Consider the following 14,882-nt stretch of genomic DNA (forward strand, 5'->3'; position numbering starts at 1 on the left):
CTCGACGAACATTCATCACGTGCTTTTCTGCTCTGTCACAGGCTCTCGGGGTGTATAACTTTCAAATCATCCATCTCTTTCCCTCAAAATAAGTGATATAAACCCCGTTGTTGAGGCATTTCCATAGCATTAACCCTCCCACCGCAGGGAAGGATCCACCCGAGTCACGGGAAGAATCACTCAGCTCCAGAGAAAGAGAGCGACAAAGGTGGCTGGAATTCGGGGGGATTTCCCAGTCTGAGGTTGCAAGAGGATACAGGCTTAAGTGCTTTCATTTTTGTGTCAAAGGCAGAAATACCTCGCAGAAGATTGATATCGCTGCTTAATGTTTCCATGTAAAAAAAGGAAATTTCTGCAGCGGAGGTATTCGGCTTTTTTCCCCTCCTCTGCTAATTAAATCCATCAGAGAATCCACCGGACTGCCTCGGGAAATTAAACTGGACAATTAATTACCAGAAATTAAACACTTCAAATAGTTTAAATAAAAACTGCAAACTGCATTTAGACCAAACTAGTCGTCGCCATCTGATATATTTTGTATTAAATGAGTGAACGTGTACTTTCTTGTAAAAAAAATCCCACAAAAAAACCCCCATTTCTTCCCATGTAAAGAATATATGACAGAGAAACTATTCCTTCCTCTACAGGGTGAGGTTTAGTCGAACGACAACCATGTGCGAGAAATGACCGCTTGGCACTTGGGAGGCCTCATATGGGTTTAATATCACCCCACTTCTCATTTATTCTCTCCTGACAGAATAATGGCTGTCTTTGGAGAGTTTCCTACCCACTGCTTTCCCTTTCTCCTCGCCCAGAGTGTCTACGTTTACGCTGAGCAACACTCCCGGGCCATGTGCAATGGGACAGGCTAAAATTTCATGAACCCACATTGGGCTGTGGTTGAATCCCACCAGTGCTGTGTCTGTTGCGTATAATCTGGTGTTTTCCTCTCTCAGCCTTCCTGCTTATTATGTCGGAAAAAAAAAGAGAGGATGGAATAGAAAAACAAAAAAAGAGGAGGCGTACAAAGTTAAAACAAAAGGTGAAACTGCAGCACGGCTCGCTGAGGGCGTTTTATTTCAATCATTCTGCCTGTCACAGTCGAACAAAACCTTTCCTGCCCCCTCTGTGGGTAAAATCCAGAGGCGGTGCGGGCAGCAGAGTGCGGAGAGAAGTCAGCAGAGAGTGAGAATGATCCGGAAACACGGGACAGTGAGGCCTTAATTAAAAGGGTGAGGGGCTCTGCTCTGCACCGGGAGACAACGTAATGAGACATGCAAGCTGTCCCGTGAGGATCTCGCTTTCTCTCACGCGCAGAAACAAGCAAGACAGCACGCTTGTTCCTCTGATACCTCCACCTTTCCGTTTTTTTCTTCCTGTAAGCCCTATGTAAGAGCTCATTAGGTGGGCTTTATTCCTTAATTCCCTTCTAACTAGTTCTGTACCTTTAAAGTGGGCTCATGATCATCAGGACTCTACAAATGGGGAATTTCTCTCAAGTTCAGCCAAGACGTATAGCCTGATTTCCTGAGGAGAGATCATCTGACACGTTTGCCCTGTGGGCTTATAAACAGGAATTTCTCCATAACAGTCACTCACAAGGTGTTCCAGCTATCTGTGTACAGATACACCCAAGATTTGAAAACTTGCGATCTACAAAACTCGTGACAAGAGCCGCAGCGCTGTTGTTTTTCTGAGTCGTGAATTTCAGCTGTAACAGCGTGTTCTCATAACAGACTGTCTGCATTGCGGAATCCAACATTTCCTTTGTGTAAGCGACAGGTGTGAGAGAATACAGATTTACATTCAGACAGCAGTTCAAATGGGTTTAAACATTTATATGACTGCCGATGCCTGGGGCTATCTCTGTCATGGTATGTATTTTAAGAGGGTTGAACAGGTTCATGTGCAGAGAAACCAGATGCAGCTCATCCGCAACGAAACGGGTGGGGGCATTCGTGTCCAGTAGCTTCTGACTAAGGCTGAGAGTGAGACAGAGTTCAGCTGCTGTTAGGGAACAATACAAGGGGTTCACTTAGATCAAATCTATTTGCATGCGATGAGGACGAAATGAGGAACGCGCTCGGGTCATTTGTTAAATTCTGTCGACATGCTTCTGTTCATCGTCTGAGCTGCGTGAGACTGCTCCTGTTTGTGTGACTGTAGGAATGAGATGGAGGCGCAGCCATGCCTGACAGGCGACTCATGGGTAAATAAAGGTGGTCAAATAAAAGGCAGGGAAATCACCTCCGTCTCTGTCGTGCCAGTTTGCCCGACTGCTGGCCGGTGAGCTGGGTGACGAGTAGAAGTCAGGTCCCGTCGGGCTGGTGTCCATGTTCTCGTCCATGCTGACGGTTTTGGGCCTTTTGCTGTGGGACACAGAGAAGTTTACGGTTTAGCACAACCACTCGTTTCTGGTATCATGACTTTCAAGACTGCAAAGATGGCGTCTGTACTGATCTGGAGCCTTTGAAGTGGATGTTTGGCACCAACAACTTGTGTCGTGTGAAGGTTTGGTTCAGTTTGCATTGTTGGAAAAAATAAAAATCTCATAGCTGGTCGTTAAAAATGAAGCTAATGCCAGGAGATGGTTAGCTTAGCTTAGCATAAAAACTGGAAAAGGGGGGGAAACAGCGAGCCCGGCTTGCGATTTGTTCATTTTTGTACAAACAAAATATACAAACAAGACATGAACACATTTTTTTTTACCTTTGAACAGAGCCAGGCCAGTTTTTATGCTAAGCTAAGCTAACTATCTCCTGATTTCAGCTACATATTAAGACCTAAGACATGTGAGTGTTATCTATCTTTTCATATAACACTTGGCAAGATCAGCGTATTTCCCCAAATGTCAAGTGGTTCCTTCATGGCTAATTTCAGCTCCATATAAACATAAAGAGCACACAGGTCACGCACTGGCCTTGACTTAACCTCACTGAGATTTTCATATCATGAGTAATAATGTCATAAAAGAATACAATGCCACTGCTATGATGTTATAATAGATGGACTTTGTCCAAAGAGCTTGTCTTGTTGCCGTTGCTTCCACTCACCTGCCGGGAGGGGAGGACAGGGAGCGATGCAGCCCCACGCTGGAGTTCAGGTCATGGTAGTAGGGTTGGCTGGGCATGTCGGCCATGGAGAAGTTCACGGCTGCGCCATGGGTGATGGGCACTGTAGAGGACAAAAACAGAGAGAGTCAGGCTGCAATTGCTGCAAAGACAGACTTCAATGTCAGCAGTGTCAGATTGAGCGCTGTGGATTTCCCCTATCTTTGCATCTAGAGACGGACAATTAATTGCACAAAGGCCTGACTGACTGTTATTGACGCTTTGTGTTTAGAGGCCCTGTGAATCAAATTAAACGCTCCCTGTTCACAGGTTAACTGTCTGACCATCACGAGCGTTTCTGCTGAGCACTCTGATTAACAAGTCACTGCTTCCTGAAGCGGCCGTGGCTGCAGGCAAGAACGAGCGAGTTTACTGTAGCTGCATTTTACATGCACGGATGAAGCTCTGTCAATTTTTATTAGTCCAGTTATTTACTGTATATGTGGCACTAAGGAGACACACTGAATAGAACTGTGTGTTATCTAGTTAAAATAATTTGTGGTGCATCCAAAGCTGGATGAGGCCTGCATCACTTCACTCCTCCACGCTGCAGTGGAACACACAGCAGTCTCCCCGGGTGGTGATTTACAGTGGAAAAGGTGTTGTTTTTCTCACTGCGGTCAAGGTGAGGGATACTGTTTCAAGGGAGGCCGGGCCGGTGTTTACAGAACAAAAGGAGTTCACCACCCATCCTCACTCTCTCTCCTCTGTCTGTCTACAATGTGTGGCCCGCGAGGCAGCCTGCAGCTCGAGCGGTCGCTCGGTTTGGAGTCGATGAGAGGATGGAGTGTGTGGCGCCGTCTGTTGTGGTCTGAGGTTCACCACTGGCACGATCCCTCCGCCAGCCTCCGCCCTGGCAGCCCACTGCAGCCCTGGCAAAGGCCCCTACCCGCTGCTACCCATACCGAGCTGTCTGTGGAGGAATGCATCCGGCCAGAGGACACTGAATGCAACACCATTGTTTTGGGGTTTTTTTTTTCATTTGTGGCTGAGGATACCCCCCTCCGCCCCCCAACCATCTCTCTCTGTGCTGGTTTCTCTCATTCGCTCTTTCTCTCCTCTTGGAGAGGGTTCTTGCCACAATATTTGCGGTGCCACTTGGCTGCCCTGCCAGTCATCTCATTTAATAATCTGGGCTTTGACTTTTAAGCTCAAAAAAAAAAAGAAAAGAAAAGAAAAAAGAACAGTAAACAGCAAATGAAACAATCACGCCAATGATTTGATTCTTCCAGGAGATTACCTCCTCTTACTGTGAGAGGAAGCGCAGTGTCTTTGCAAATTTAGTTCAGCGGCTGCACTTGCCCGTGCATGTCCACATTTTCTGTGGGCAAAATATTTTTACACTTGCAGCCGAGGCTCCTGTTGCATTAATGAGTGTCCTCGTCGAAATGCTGGATTGCGAGTCAGCCTTGAACCTCGCAGCCCCCTTTGATGGACTTCAAAGAATGTCTCAACAGCCTGGAGAGTTGGGAGAGAGGCGCGATGACGGACGAGCGGCTGCTTAGATATCTTCCCGGGGAGTGACCGGCTGAGTGAGTGACAATTCCTGTGTGTCCGTCGACCTTTTTAAAATTCCAGCTCGACTTCAGTCGGCTTTAGTGAAACCCGGCTCGGTCACATGAGAGCAGACACGGCGGCGCAGCGGCCATCTGGTCAGGGGGCAAATTAAACACTAAACAAAAACACAGCCTTTCAAAGGATATTCGGTGTCTGAGCATCGAAATGAGCAGCTTCTGCCTTTCAAATAGCGATGTGCGAGACAGTTAACCTGCATCGGAAACCCTTTGATACGGCAGGTAACACAGTCCACGGTCAGCTTTAGAAACCGTGTGTTGTTCATACGTTCGTTGCCCAAAAAAAGCTGAGAGTTTGAAAATTTTGTCACTGTTTTTTTAAGGATTTCAAGTTGAAAATGATGAGTTTCTGCTCATCTCCAAGAAGCTTCAAGAGATCATCACTTTAGGCCCGCAACTAACTTTTTAACTAATTACTTTCATTACCAATGAAGCTTAATTTGACTAATCTAAATGGAAAGACTTCATCTGAATTTTCAAGAAAAAAAGTTTACTGTCATACAAGATAAGAAGAAAAAAGCTGATATTCTCACATTTTTGCAACTTTGCATTTGAAAATAGCTGCAAATAATTTCTTTTTACCCCTTAACAAAACATCTCGACTGCATGACTAATAATTAAACGGGGTATTGTTTTTATTCTTTTAGTGGCCCTGATTTATTGGTCTTCACTTAGTTGAGACTGACACTGACTTGAACTGCGCTGACGTGTTCTCAACTGCAGCACCCAATGCAAATTACACACCACACTGAGTCTAACCAGCAACACACAGACAGCACAGCGCAGACATGTTTTAAACACACACTGTCAGGGGGATGACTGGAGTCTTTGTGCGTCTCCAGCATGTTCCAGAGCTGCAGCCTGAGCTCAGAGGCAGTACAGGTAAACGCCGCCTCGGGGTGCCCTCAGCTATCAGCGGCAAGAGGCCTCCTGGAAGAACAACCGTCAACGGCTTTTGCGGACGGCAGGCATGTCTATACAAATGCACGCAGGCTCTTAAAGACATCTGCGCAGTCGACCGTTCTCTTACTGCCAAGCAGACTGGCCAAACTGGATTCGCCACGCTGCAGTTGCACGGTGGATTGAAGCAAATATAAAGACACTGGCATTTGTAGGAAAGCCATGAGAGTGAACGCACACCTTACAAATCAAAGGATCAGTTGTTTGGGCTTATATGAAAACACCTCAACACATCAGTCAGAGTCAAACATGAGGACAGATTTAGAGTCTCTGCACAGCCGCACAGGTGTTTTCAGTTATATTACCTGATTAGATCTCTTGTCATGGCCGCGTGGGCATGTGCAGGCTGTGATTGATTGAGTCCCTGACTCTCACACTAACTCGGCTGCACCTGTTTGGGCAGGGAAACTTGCACCTTTGGACTTTGGTGTCCTTAAGTGATTCCCAGCAGAGCTCCGCCCAGCTCAAGCCCAAGCACAGGTCTAATCAGCAATAAGTGAAAGAAAAGCTCAAAACACCTGTGTGGGTGCGCAGGTTGTTTACATGTGCAAAAAGAACAGGGCGCTTACTTCTGGACACTCGCACCAGTTCTGCAACACTGAAGACTCCTGATTTGATGAAGCTGTCTTCCAAGTAGACTGTGGAAACAGGGAAATACAGAAATAATACACTCATCATCATGTTATTTAATACTTTCATGCCAAATGAAATGGACAAAGAATTAAAGTGGATGTGAAATCAGCATGGGGTTCAGTCTGTCTACCAGCTATTCTCAACCATTCTGGATGAACTACTGATCATTTTTGTTCATTTTCCAAACAAAGAATCATATTCAGAGGTTAAAAATGGAGGCGGCAACATCTTCTTTCAGTCTGAACCTGCCCTAGTGTCTTATTTTCAGACATTTTTCCAGATGAGGACACAAGAGCAGGCAAAAACAAGAGGACTGAGACGAGGCCATCAGTTTATAATAGGCAAACATACAGGTGCAATCATCACGCAGGGATTTAGGCACCGCTAGCCCATTACATACTTCAAAAATGGAAAAAAAAAAGAAAAAAAAAAAAGAAGCTGTAATCGGTGTCTGTTCCCTTTTTCATCCAGCATCTCTCACGCTTGTCGAAGGATCATCTTTATTTAACCATATTTAGATTTTAGCTGTGGAACGTTGACTCAAAAATGATTCTGCAAAAACAGTCACTGTGGGTTTTTTGGGGTTTTTTTCCCTGTCGAAGTGTTTAAACTACGGTAGAGTGAAGAGTGACAGGACAGGTGTGTGAGGAGGAGGGAGTGACACGCAGACTCCCGCTGCGGTGAGTACAAGCAGCGAGGCCGCTGCCCATTCGATCAAACACGCGAGTAAAATTTAATAACTGTCAATATTGACACTGTTATGCTCAGATACAGTATCGCAGCGAGAACTACCCACCTTAAAGAGCCGTTTACTGCAGGACTGATATTAAAGATCACTTGGAAATACGAGCCCGCTTCGCTCTCTTTCCAACCTAAATAAACCGTTTTAAATCTTGGAATCTTGAAACTGGTTGTTGCAACACGGCCGGATTTCTTTTCTTCTGCTTTCAGAAAACTATTTTTAGCGAATGATACTTTCATTTTTTGTATTTATTTTTTATATCTATTTGTTGCGTTCCGTATGAGCTGCCCGGCAAAGCTGTCAGTCAAGTAAAACAGCCAGACAAGTTATTGACACCCAAATGACTCCGGCTCGGCTTTGATGCAATGCCAAGGGCGCTCGGGCCGTGCCAGACAGATAGGCGGGCCGCTCGATTGGCACCTACAAAGCCTAATGTCTCCAGCGAGCCAACGGCTTTTGCGGAGAACTGTGCCATTGCAGAGGGCCTCCAAGGCCTGAGTCATTGGCTCGCGAGCGTGTTTTCCTTGGCACCTATATCGGCAGGACCTGCTCTTGAGGTAGAAAACTAATTACGCGTCTGAAAGTATTTTCATTCCAACATTGTGACGACACAGCGCAGGTCAGTCCAGGGGAACAACGCCGCTGTCAGAGAATATTCTCCTTCTTGCTGGCTCACCTTGACACACTCAGCGACCAGCCAAAGGTGCAATCCACCGTAACGTTTCCACTCCAGGTCTTAAGTGTGTCTCTTTTACTTTGTTTACAGTGTATTTGATGCCGCCGCTGGGATGATGACAATTCAAATTTAATGATCTAATCAAATTTTATTCCTCCTCAGCCCACGCGAAGTTAAAACCTACGGCCTCAAAAAAATATATTAAAAACAGGAAGTGTGCAAATTTAGTTTATCTAGTTTGAACCAATGGTCCCTTTTGGTCAGTTCACAAATAATCGTATTTAACTGTTGCTGTTTGACAAATTGTCATTTTTATGTAGCTGTCATTACATCACGAGGGACAGAAGACACCACGGTTAAATGTGGTATGCATCTCAGGCTGCTGCAGCAGGTTTTTTCAGTGTTACAGTAAAGGTTATGCTATTTTGTCGAGTCAATGAGTTCACAGCAGATGAGCGCTATTTAAACTGGCTAAGTTATGGTGTACATAGGACACTGTGCAGAGTGCGAGCTGCTGAGGAACAATGGCGCGATGACAGGAGGGAGGAGGGAGGACAGACTGCTAACGTACATACCTGGAAGAGGGTTCTTGCCTGGCTCATTGTTACTGGGACTTCCTGACTGCTGCGAGTCTGCAAACACACAGAGAGATGGGGGGGGGCTTAGTATAACACAAGGACAACAATGTCTTACCGTGACGTGGTTTTCATGTCAGCATTGATTATTACCAGCGAAGAGAATCTGGAGGCTGGGTGAAAGCATTATATCCTGTGAGTTACAATGAGTGAATAAGAAGAAAATTAAAACAAAATGAGCTCAAAAGAACTCTTATTTACAGTATGTCTCACACCTTTGACTGGCTGAAGCCAAACTGTTAAGACACTTGAAAAGACAAAGTGCATTTCATGACTTCCTGGGTGCCTTAATGTTTTCCTTATCTACCCGTCGAGGAGAGCATACCCGCGGCACACTGAAACAAGACACTTTTGTTTAAACAGCGTTATCATTAATGGGAGGGACAGGCTAAAAATTTTTACCAGCAGACCTCTGGGTAATTTTTCAAAGGGGCTGGGGGAGTGTTGGGGGGGTTGTACAGAATGTGTTCGGTCCTGCTGTGCGAGGTACGAGCACAGAACAAAACGTGGAGAGAAGACAGGAGGGGCTGAGGAAATACAAGGAAACACGTGTGGAATTTTTCCACCGGCTACGGTGCTCAAGCTTTGGTATGAGATGTCCCGCACTGACGTATTTTACCTCCAAGCTCGGCTGGGAGGGGAAACCGCTTCATCATTCCTTAGCAGTTCCTGCTCTGGTTGATCATATAACAAAAGTTGTGAAACAACGAAATGAAGTGTATAAATCGCAGAGCGCTGCATGCTCGAAAGAAAAACAAATGACTCAAAGCAGCGGAGCCTCATGATCACACATGGAGCTGCCGCCGTGCCGAACGGCAGCGTCTGAGTGGACCCCCATAATGAGTCAAAGTGGTCCAAGCCTACACATGCCCCGGGACAGAGAGAGCCCGATGAGAAGCAGCAGGGAGATTAACATCTACGCCTTCGACGCGAGAGAGCCGAGACGAGAAGCTAAAGACAGTGAACTCAGATACCCTCGCCCTGCAACAACAGCCCTTTTCCTGCCGCAGCTCTCCTGAGCTGCGCAACGGAGGCAACGCAGAGAGAAGGAAAGAGAGGCGGGTGGACGAAAAGGAAGAAAAAAAGTTGAAAGATTTATCCCTTTCTTGTTCTCTCTCTGCGTCTCTCTCCCTCTCTCTCTTGTTCCCCCTCTCCTAAATTTGACTATTAAACAGCACTGCAAAAACAGAATGTTCTTGGCCGAAGCTCAACAATGACAAAGTAGGGAGGGAACAGGACCATACGTTAAGAGGAAAAAAAATCCCCTCTTTCCAGTACGCTTTGCCCTAAAAACGTGCGAATAACACTCAAGTTATGGTCTTACAATACACTGCCTGTGCACTGCTTCCCAAAAGCTTAAAAACATACGCTGACTTGTGTTTTCTCATCATGTCCTACAGGTTTTTAGGGCTCGCTGTGAAGTCTCTCATGAGCATGCGGAACGTTTGTGAGATGCTAATCCTTAAAGCAGTTAGGGTGGCAGCTCCTGATTACGTTCATTGTTGATTGCTTCTGTCTGAAATCTGTTGGAAATGAATGAAACATGCCCATCAAACGTCCCAGAACCCAAGGTGATGTCGTCAAACTGCTTATTTTGCCTGATCAGCAATTCAAAAAAACCGCAAAATAGATTAAAATCGTGATGATGTAAAGCAGAAAACAGCTGCAAAACTTCACATCTGAGAAGCTGGAACGACCGAATGATTAGCATTTGTCTCTGATAAATCACTTCAGCGACTAACCAGTTATTCAAATTGTTGTAGATTAGGTTTCCATTAATCATTTCAATACTATAACCCGTATTACATTCGAAGTTGTACACAAGTTGTTGGCCTCAGCAAATTGCAAGTTTCATTTGCTTTGCTCCCATAAGCTGCGAGTCCCTGAAGTTACCCCTGCACACACACACACACACACACACACACACTCGCAAACACACTGTGCGCAAAGCAGCTTTTGTGGGCGAGCGGAGGTTTGTGTGGATTTGGCACGGCACATGTCCATAAAGTGATTGCAGGGAGCTCAGTGGCCTTGTCTCCCTGTCTTCTCCCACCCCCCACGCCACTTTCGGAGTCATCCATCAGTCTAGTTACGACTGCCAACTCCGCGCTCGCGCCCTGAGAACTGCTGAGAGGGAAAGAAACAGGCGAGCGGGGAGAAACGAGCGCCAGAGAGAGAGCGGAGAGGAGGCTGAAGAGGTGGCGAGGGGGGAGAGAGGAGCACGGAGGCGGAGGAGGTACGCCGCCGGTTCGTTTAGATCGGATCAGAGTTTCGTGTTTTTGTTTTTTCTTTCCCTACTTCCAGGGCTGAACAGGCAACCATGACAAAAAGAGCAGATGGCGGCGGCAATTAGAGATCCCAGGCAGCATCTTCCAGCATGAGGCCCCACTGTAGCACCAGGAGAGACCACCTGGATGACTCAAGGTGGGATGCAAGCATATGGCGCATCTGCCAGGCCTGCACCGGAGCTGGAAACACCTCCCCTGTTGCATTACATTTTACCTTTGACCCAAGAAGGGCAGCTTCACGCTCCTTCATCTTCTTTCAAGGCGATTATATTGTTTAGAACAGAGCTTGCACATTTGTCAGGCGGCACGTGCGATTATACCTGCTACGCTTCAGTTTGAATTTAATCATCTTTGTCACTCAACAGGTATTTAAATAAAGCCTCAATTTCAACTCTTAGACCCAGAAGATTCTGGATTACAAGGTGTTGCATTCGAGTGCAGATAAACTGCCTGTGAATTTCAATAAAAAAGGCACTTCAGAAACTGGCTGAAATATAGTAAAGCAGTTGGATATTAGGAGCCTGAAGTCTGGTATCTGTGTCTAAAAGACGTCCTGTGCAGAAGCCCGGCCAATCCGATAGTCTTCAAATAAACAGTAGTGTAACCTGTAAATAAACAGTTGCGGTCGAGGAGGCTGGGCTTTGCCCTGGGAGCTTGGCAGGGCTCGATCGCAGGGCCAGACACCACACACACTCCCTTTAACACACACGCACATACACACACACAAACACACACGTACACACAAGGCCCTTTTCCAAAAACAACATTTCTTGGCACCCTGCGTCCCGGCCACTTGTTTAAATAAACAAACCGCTTCATGAAGGCAGTGTAAAAACAGTCCCACGTATGAATCAGATTATCTGCTGTTACTCAGCATAAAAAAAAAGCAGCAGAGGGGGCTTGTGGGTATTTTGGATGTGTCCATGAGCTCTTACACCTTCTTGTCCGGTGGGATACTTATCATACCGCTGTAATGATTAGGGCAATTAGGGGTAATGGCAACAGAAATCTGGCTCGGCAAGAAAGTTTCTCAGTGCTTGGGAGCTTTCTCCACGCCCAAAGTGTGTTGCTCGCCTGGATTTTATAATCACTAAAACACTCACACACACACTCTCCCTAACCCACCCTCTCTTTTTTTGGCATGATACCCATTCTGTTCCCACTAAAACGCAGAACACACATGCACATCCACACACAGCGTGGATTAAATTAGCCACATAGTTTGGGAAACTTTCTCTCTTTCTTTCTTTCTTTTTTTTTTGGGACAGTGGCGGCGCACGTTGCTCGCCCGCAAACACTTGCAGACACGTACAGATATCCTCCACAAAAAAACAGTGCGCACGCGCGCCACGCACACCCTGCAGATGCATACCGCTGTCGACATTTCAGGAGGAGAAGCCTGTCTGGCAGCCATTTTATGCCGAGCGGGGTTCTGTGCACATGTATAGCACTCTGGCTGCCAGAGGCATGGGTCCCGAGCCAAGACGCATTTCAGCAGCCTGGGGAGGCGAGGGGAGGGGAGTGTGGAGGAGAGGTGGAGAGGGGTGGACTCCCGGAGAAGTAGGGAAACAGAGAGAGGGAGAGGGGCAGAAAATATCGACCTAATTACGGAGCGGCTCCGATGCGTAATGTTTCGACAATACAGCTGCTCCTGAGTAAATATTTGATGTGGCCGAGCAGACTCTCTGCTCAGTGTCCTCCTGCTTCTCTTTCCTGTTCCGCTGCAGGAGACTCCAGCCTGCCCTTCCTTGGAAATGCACAGGCGGAATATGCGTGTGTGTGTGTGTGTGTGTAGCGCGGGGTCATGCAAGTCTTGACAGTGTGCATAAATGACTGTACATGTGCCGGTATGGAATGCGTGCGTGCGTGCATGCGTGCGCGCTCTGTAACGTGTCCTCCTGTGCTCCTGGTTTCTATCATCCGCGGCTTTGTCGATGACCTCACACTGCTCGGGCTGGCTTCCAACAGCCGGCAGAACCTGCTCTCTTCTCCAAATCTCTTTCTTTCTTCTCCTCGCTATCTGTCCATCGCCGTCCCTGTGCCTGCAACACTATCCGTCCTCCATTGTATCTTTTCATACCCTCTCTGTGTATATCTACCATTCAGCGTGTATCTGTGACGATATCGCCTTATCCGACGATAAGCGCGCAGGATCTTTTTTCAAATTTCTGCATTTTTTTTTCCCTTCACACTTATCTCTTTCTTTCTTTTAATGTCTCCATCTGTGTTGGCGCTCTCCCCCCTTTGCCGCCTTCTTTTAATGCCCCCTCTCTCCCTCTCTCTCTCCGTTTCTACCTCTTTGTCTCTCTATCTCTCTCTCTTCTCTCCCTCCCTCACGCTTTGTTGTATAAACAAAGTGGCCTTTATCAGGATGAGCCGCAACCCAAACAAGCTAAACAAAAGATATGGGCGAGGAAATCTGCCCGCAGAAGAGGGAGGATCTTATCGTGCCAGCCATTGTGTGCCAGCCTGCCAACTGGCGATGCCCCCCGCCGCCGACCCCTCCCTGCACACACACACTCACACACCAAATTCTGGCATCTCAGCACCCCCCCCTACCCGGACTCCTGCATGGCGTTCTGCAAAGGGCTGGCACATGACCTGGCCGACAGGAAAGTGATATTGAAGCGGAGGGTGATGGGGAGACGAGCCAAAATGGGACGCCATCTTGGGGTGGCGTTGTCTCACAGGGAGGGTGAGCTTCAACTTCCTGATTGAACTACTTTACCTGAATTTGGATTTGAACTTCAACACTTTTTGAGCTGCAAGCATTGAAAAGCGCCTCTCTGACGACCTCCTCCGTGCATTATTGTTGTTTTTTTTTTATCAGTGATACCTCTGCACGGGCGGGAATGGATCGTATTGTATTCCCTTTGACAAACTATGACTACGTTCCCCCAACGGTGCCCATACACTGTGTGTGACACTGTAATGATTATCTCATAATTGGAACAAGGCAAGTATTTCTTATTGGCTTAGAGGAGCACCTGGTAATCCGGATAGCTACCCTATCAAATGACCGCGACTGACGGGGAATGCAGGTACAGTAGGATGAGTTACACACACATGGACATGGACACACACACACACACACACATCACTCTGAGGCGAAAGAGAGAGAAAGGCAGGGAGAAAGTGAGAGGGGCAAAGTTGAAACGTCTGCGAGAACAATGACATTTTGCCTTCTTTTCTCCGAGCCAGACACCACAGACTTGTTCAATAGAGCAGGAGGGGACACACACACGCACACACACACGCACACACACAGTAGGACTGTCAGGGTTTTGAGACTTATGGAATCAAGTGGGATCCCAGCCCAGACAAGAACAATGAGAAGCCATACAGTGTGTGTGTGTGTGTATGCGCGGTTGACTTGTACCTCTCTGCGCGCGAGCGCTTCTCTGGACGTGCTGCCCACCTCGGTGTGTGCGTGCGTGCGCGTGGATCATCAGTGTGTGTTTGTTTCTAATCGGTGCATACTAATGCCGGTGAAGAGCGGGCCCTCTTTCTGTCCGCCGAGCCTCTGCGCCTTCTCCTCAGTAAACTCTCACGGCAGTGAAAAGAGGAAAGCATTTTAACCGAGCCGGGAGGACAACAGGCTCCTCATTGAGGTCACCAAACAGTGTGGACGGGGAGGGAGCGCATTCAGTGGCGAGTGGGCCTTGAACAAGGGAGTGAATGGCCTGACGGATCATTAGCCACACCGGCCCGGGAGAGGAGAAGGAAGAACCTGGCAAGCACAAAGGGATAAACAACCACAAAACCAAGGATGCAGATGAGGGTTAACCCATCTAAATTCAACTTCCCCACCTTTTAATTCATGAAATAAAGTCTGCCCAACGTATACTGTGCATACAAACACAGAAGCAAAAAAGAGTCAGCTCCACGTTCTGACTCTGTGCTGCAGCGTGACATGTGCACACACATCTGACTCACACATGCTGACATACATGCATGCACACACACCCAGCATCCCGCGGCGAGCTGATCCGTGCTGTACATGTGTGATGCAGTCAGCGGCCGAGCTGCAGACAAACTGCACAACACAACGCGACACAGTGGCTCATCTGTCCCATGAAAAATGAGCAGGCTGGCCTCCAGTCAGCACTCTGTGCCCCACTTTATGTTTCCACCTCCTCCCACTCTCTCTGTTTGTCCTTTTCTCACAATGTGGCCTTTCCTTTCGCCTTTTTTTATTACATTCCTTTTTTTTTCCCTTTCCCTCTTTCTGTATCCCTTTTTATTCTTTCTGTTCCTGTCACTT

The 14,882-nt window shown here is 47.2% G+C and overlaps 1 protein-coding gene across 7 annotated transcripts in view; it reads right to left on the minus strand.

Annotated features, from left to right (window-relative positions):
* LOC139351109 (nuclear factor 1 B-type-like) overlaps positions 1-14,882 on the minus strand; it is a 66,086-nt gene that overhangs the window by 19,090 nt on the left and 32,114 nt on the right. For all 7 annotated transcript variants that reach the window (XM_070992803.1, XM_070992800.1, XM_070992799.1 and 4 more), the window contains exons 3-6: positions 8,271-8,327; positions 6,214-6,282; positions 3,054-3,174; positions 2,248-2,369 (exon numbers count right to left, since the gene is read on the minus strand). In XM_070992803.1, the coding sequence (XP_070848904.1) occupies positions 2,248-2,369; positions 3,054-3,174; positions 6,214-6,282; positions 8,271-8,327 (369 nt within the window). The remainder of the gene's footprint in view (positions 1-2,247; positions 2,370-3,053; positions 3,175-6,213; positions 6,283-8,270; positions 8,328-14,882) is intronic.

This window comes from Chaetodon trifascialis, chromosome 23 (genome assembly GCF_039877785.1).
Source record: "Chaetodon trifascialis isolate fChaTrf1 chromosome 23, fChaTrf1.hap1, whole genome shotgun sequence".
NCBI lineage: Eukaryota > Metazoa > Chordata > Actinopteri > Chaetodontiformes > Chaetodontidae > Chaetodon > Chaetodon trifascialis.